Below are 5,447 nucleotides of genomic sequence, written 5' to 3' on the forward strand. Positions count from 1 at the left end.
CCTCCTGCGCTGGCGTCACTCCCATCCAGACTGGCGGCACGCGTACCCACTCGCGCACTACTCCCGTCCAGGAGTAGCGCTCGATGGGGGACGGCTCCCGCTCCGGCTCCGGCTTGATAGGGGACGGCGGGGCCACCGGCGACACCAGGCTGTCGCCTGCCGCGGAGAGAGCAAGTGCCTGCGCCATTGCCGCCTCGTACCGAGCCTCCTCTTCCGTCTTCGCCCTGCGTCGCTCGTCCTCCTCGCTCTCCCGGTAGACGGTCGCAAGGGCCGCCTGGTCCTCCTCGCGAACGACGAGCGCCGGTGGCGGCGAGCTCCGGTCGACCTCGCGCACGCCTCGTCGCCTCGCCTCCTCGTGCTCGAAGGCGAACCTCCTCGCCCAGTTGGGCGAGTCGGATGCGGAGGCGGCCTCGCGGCGCTGCTCCGGCGTCAGCAGCGCCCGCCGGCGCCGCACCTCCTCCGCGTGAGCCCGAGCCGTCCGCGGTGCCGCCGGCACTGGGATCCTATCTAGATCCAGATGTCAGTCGTGCGGCAGCGTCACGTCGGGATACGACAGAGGCTGGCGGTGCTGCCAGTGCCACTCCGCCTGGTGCACTGGCACATTCACGCGCTGCCTCTGCCGGCGAGACGCCGGCGCCGGCGGAGGCGGGAGGCACTCCGAGGGGAAAGGGGTGGCGGGGGCCTTGCCCTTGGCCTTGCTGCCGCTAGCGCCGGAGAAGAGGCCCATCTCGCTGTGGTTGTGGTGGATAGGGTTTGCCGGTGACGAGGTAGCAAAGGTTGGCAGATGTGGACGGCTCTGCCGCACGTCGGCTTAAAAAGGACGAGCGATGTCGCTGACGCGTGGGCCTGTGATCATAAATTAAGCTGATCGCGTGGGCAGCGAGTAGTTGGACGGCCGTCATGTGGGGACGCGGCGGACAGCGAGAAGGCGCGCGGAGCGTCCGTTCGGCGTCCGCGCCGACGCATTTGGGACACAAATTTGAGCCGCAAATGCGTCGGCGCGGACACGACACATACGTGATTTGAATTTGGGTCGATGCGTTAGGCCGACACTTTTGTCCGCGCCGATTTAAACGGACGAACCCTTTGGAGTTGCTCTAACGCGGCAGTACAGTCCTGTTCCAGCAGGAAACCATCGGTGCAGCCGGAGCAAAACGCCGAAGGAGCGAGTGGAGTCACAGTACCGCGGGCTATGGTTAGCTAGCTTGGCACGGTGTGACAAATGGGCTACTAGATGCGACGAGTCTCGCCTCTCGCAGCCGCCCATCTTTGCCCCAATTTTTACCCAATCGTACAGGTGTACGTTCGTCTGGCATCCGGCGGCATGCTGAGCTGCCTGCCACTGCCGTGCGTGGCCCACGTGACCTCGCGTCAATAAAAAATACCACTCCACCCCCGGAGCTGTCAGGCTCTCACGAGGCTCCAAATACAAAATGGCAAACTCCGCCGCCCTGCTCCACTCACTCCTCTCCACCGCCTGGACGCCGCGCCGCCGCCTCGACCGAGCCTCGGCCACGCGGCTCGCCCCGTCCCCCGGCCCGCCCTGCCGCTCCCGCCGGCCGGCCCGCTCCGTGCGCCCGATGGCGTCGTCGACGACCGCGGCCCGGGCCGACGCGGCGCCGCCGGGGCTGAAGGAGGGCATCGCGGGGCTCTACGACGAGTCGTCCGGCCTGTGGGAGAGCATCTGGGGCGAGCACATGCACCACGGCTTCTACGACTCCGGCGAGGCCGCCTCCATGTCCGACCACCGCCGCGCCCAGATCCGCATGATCGAGGAGGCCCTCGCCTTCGCCGCCGTCCCCGGTAAGCAACGTCCGGTCCGGACCCCACGCTCGTGTCGCAATTCGCACCAAGGTCGAGCTATCTGCTTGGCTCAACCGTGCCGCGGCCCAATTCGTTGCTGGCCAGCAACAGCCCAGGGGGCGGATTTGTGCGCTCTATATTGAGCTGAGCTATCCGACTGGCTGTACTTGCCAGTTGCCACGCTGATGACCATTGCAAGTACGAGATGACACTGTTTGGATTGAGCTTGGGCGTCTTATCACTGCCCTGCCAGTACTCTCTGGCTCTCTGCTCGCCGCTGTGGCACCAGCGAGCCAATCTGGATTTGGGCCCAAAAATGTGCCTGGGCTGCGAATCTTTTTGCAGTACGTTCTGCCGCTCCAGTCAGAACTCCTTCCTACCAGAGTGTGGCTTAAAGTGTGGTTGTGCTCTCCAAATTCCCAAGGCTATAGTTCTCTAGTCTGTATAAAATTTTGTTTTAAAAGGAAAGTCAGTAAAAGCTATGCAGTACACCTTTTTTTAGATGTATAATACACCTCTCGATCAGCCCGTTTAGAAGACCGCACTAGTGCTACGTGGTAAGCTGGTAGCCATTCCCTCCCCTACGAATTCTCTTCTGAACATTCCCTTTCAATTTCTGTAGAGTTTTTGCTTTTACCTTTTTTTAGGATTGTCTTAAGTTTATTTCAAAATTATTTTACGAGTTGCGACTTCTTTCTTTGAGAAATTAAGTTTGGGGTCTCCTGTAACTTTGGTGCTAGAGTGTGATTTCATTTTGTGCTCACTCTCCACGATATATGCATTGTTTCTTTAATTGAGATGGCATGAAGAGAATGCCATAGACTTATCAGGTATTATTGCTGCCTAAAGTTTAATAATAAACATGAATATATGTTCAGTCATAAGTATTACAGTTGCATAACCTCAACTACATCTTCAGTTCAGTAGTATCTTGCAGCACAGTTCCATGGGAAATCAGGCTAGTTCAAATTAATAAAAAGGGTTAAAGGAGACATTTAAAGAGAATATAGCACCTTGTTCAAAACAAGGGGAACTTCGTCAATTTGACGTTATGTATGGACAATTAGCTTGATCTGTACTTCAAGTATATAGTGCATGATTAACTGCTGTTTTTGAGCGAATGCCTGTGCTTGCAGACGATCCGACAAACAAACCCAAAACGATTGTTGATGTTGGATGCGGAATCGGTGGTAGCTCAAGATACCTGGCGAACAAATATGGAGCACAATGCTCTGGGATCACATTGAGCCCAGTGCAAGCTGAGAGAGGAAATGCCCTCGCGGCAGCGCAGGGGTTGTCGGACAAGGTTTGTCTACTGTTCCGCTCTTGCCGAGTTTGCGGTTTCAATTTCTGACCTCAGACCTACTTGGGGTTTGGTTTTGTGTTAGAAGTGACAATATGCACATGTTTGGCCCAGGCTTCTTTCCAAGTTGCTGATGCTCTGGAGCAACCATTTCCTGATGGGCAGTTTGATCTTGTCTGGTCTATGGAGAGTGGTGAGCACATGCCGAACAAACAGAAGGTAAACATACTAGTTCTAGAAGAAACTAAACAGTACTCCATTCCAAAATATAGTGCGCCCGCGCTTCCCGAGGTCCAACTTTGACCATAAATTTAACCAACGAGACCAACTGCGGCGGGAGAAAAAATTATATAATTAAAAAACTTCTTTCGAATACGAATTCACTGATATAATTTTTGCTCCCGCCGCAATCGGTCTTGTTAGTTAAATTTACGGTCAAAGTTGAAGCACAGAGATAGAGAAAGCACTACATTGTGGAATGGAGGGAGTATGAGTCATTGCAAAACCGTTCAAGACAGGCTGCCAAAATATTACTCCCTCCGCTCCCTAATATAAGACCTTTTAGCTTTTTCTTGATTTTAGTATGTATGTTCACTCATTTTAGTATGTATGTAGTCAATATTTTGAAATAGTTAAAAGGTCTTATATTAGGGAACAGAGGGAGTATATCAGTTTGTGTGACAAACTGGGTCGATATGTATCTCTTGCAAATAACTTGTGTTGTTGGAAAGTACATATTACCTATTTATGTAATTACCTTTTTTCAAGAACATGTAATTGCAAACGACAAAACCAGAAGGTTAGTCCAATCAGGTATGAAAATAGGTGTTGAGTGAAATCTTACCAAATCTTTTATCAGTTTGTAAGCGAGCTGGCACGCGTCGCAGCTCCAGGAGCAACTATCATCATCGTGACCTGGTGCCATAGGAACCTCGCGCTGTCGGAGGACTCACTGAAACCTGACGAGCTGAATCTTTTGAAAAAGATTTGTGATGCATATTACCTCCCGGATTGGTGCTCGCCCTCGGATTATGTCAAGATTGCCGAGTCATTGTCTCTTGAGGTATTTCCCCCAAAAAATTGAATTAATTTGACCTATCTGATACACAAATTTGCATGATACCAAAATTTGATATATATTTTTTGACCTATCTGATACACAAAATATTCCTCTACTGTCAGGATATCAAAACGGCCGACTGGTCAGAAAACGTGGCCCCGTTCTGGCCTGCTGTCATCCAATCAGCACTGACATGGAAAGGCCTCACTTCTCTACTAAGGAGTGGTATGCTCTTCCTGTGTTTCTCTGTCTGTACTGCTCATCAAACTGAGATGGTCTGTTTCATATTCTTTTTCTAGCCGATATACATTTTCAACTCACTTTGCTGTTGTCTTGATCATCAGGATGGAAGACGATAAAGGGAGCACTGGTGATGCCTCTCATGATCCAAGGCTACAAGAAAGGCCTCATTAAGTTCAGCATCATCACCTGCCGCAAACCCCAAGCAGCCATAGAAGGAGAACCTGAGGCCGCATCGCCCAGTGTAGAATAGAACCCATGTGATTGGAATAGACTCGGCTTGCTGTCGCCTCGTAGCTGAATAATTTTGTGTTACCGTGCCTCTCTATCTGCAACTGGAAGTGGCATATGAAAGTGGTTCCTAAAGCAAAATTCTCCTCAGATTCATTAGAGCGTTACTGTACTTACAAAAAAGGGAAGCCTGTCAGATTTATGATGCGCGCTGATGTGGATTGATTGGTAGAAAGAGGAAGAACACAAAATCCTATGACGCTATACATGCAAGCAAAATGCACCATGGGTGTGGTTGGTTGTCCGCATAGAGCCCAATCAGGCCTTTGCGGGACGAAATTGGTCTGTTCAGTTGTCTGCGTTCCATGTTTTGGCCTGTTTTGCACGGACCTTAAAGCATCTCCTAGCCAGGCCCGCTGGGAACGGCCAAATCGACAGTTTTCAACGAGCCAGGCTTGGCGATGTAGGGGAGGGGAACACGGTGCCGAGTTCATGTGACCACGGAGATGGCGCAAGCTCGCGTGCGTCTTCGAAAAAGTGGCAAGAGGAATTGGGGTCGCCGCCCGCCGATTCGGTCGCCCTATATAGCCAGCTTCACCTCACCGCCCAAACTCCCGTCAGCCTCCCCCCTCGAGCTTTTCCTCCCGTGCCAATCAACACTGACGTGTAGATAAGCGGCGCGTCTTCTCCGACCGGCGGTACATGGTGGCGGCGACTCATGTCCTCCTCTTCTCCGACCTGCTTCGCGCCTCCTTTGAGCTGCATCGATGGCTATGAGTTCGATCACCCCCTTCTCTGTACTCGTTCTAG

The 5,447-nt window shown here is 52.6% G+C and overlaps 1 protein-coding gene across 1 annotated transcript; it reads left to right on the forward strand.

Moving 5' to 3' along the window:
* Positions 1-1,409: 1,409 nt before the first annotated feature.
* On the forward strand, positions 1,410-4,842 carry LOC119317549 (probable tocopherol O-methyltransferase, chloroplastic). Its single transcript, XM_037592026.1, has 6 exons — positions 1,410-1,803; positions 2,940-3,109; positions 3,221-3,325; positions 3,966-4,169; positions 4,289-4,391; positions 4,511-4,842. Exons 1-6 carry the CDS (start codon positions 1,434-1,436, stop codon positions 4,657-4,659), a joined length of 1,101 nt encoding a protein of 366 aa, XP_037447923.1. The 5' UTR covers positions 1,410-1,433; the 3' UTR covers positions 4,660-4,842.
* The last annotated feature ends 605 nt before the right edge of the window (positions 4,843-5,447 follow it).

Source organism: Triticum dicoccoides, chromosome 6A (assembly GCF_002162155.2).
Source record: "Triticum dicoccoides isolate Atlit2015 ecotype Zavitan chromosome 6A, WEW_v2.0, whole genome shotgun sequence".
Taxonomy (NCBI): Eukaryota; Viridiplantae; Streptophyta; class Magnoliopsida; order Poales; family Poaceae; genus Triticum; species Triticum dicoccoides.

Bases quoted from the DNA above. Each gene is read 5' to 3' on its own strand.
- LOC119317549 (XM_037592026.1), top strand. From the start codon at position 1,434: ATGGCAAACTCCGCCGCCCTGCTCCACTCACTCCTCTCCACCGCCTGG. The intron at 1,804-2,939 runs GTAAGCAACGTC...CTGTGCTTGCAG, and splicing joins CGCCTTCGCCGCCGTCCCCG to ACGATCCGACAAACAAACCC. The intron at 3,326-3,965 runs GTAAACATACTA...ATCTTTTATCAG, and splicing joins ACATGCCGAACAAACAGAAG to TTTGTAAGCGAGCTGGCACG.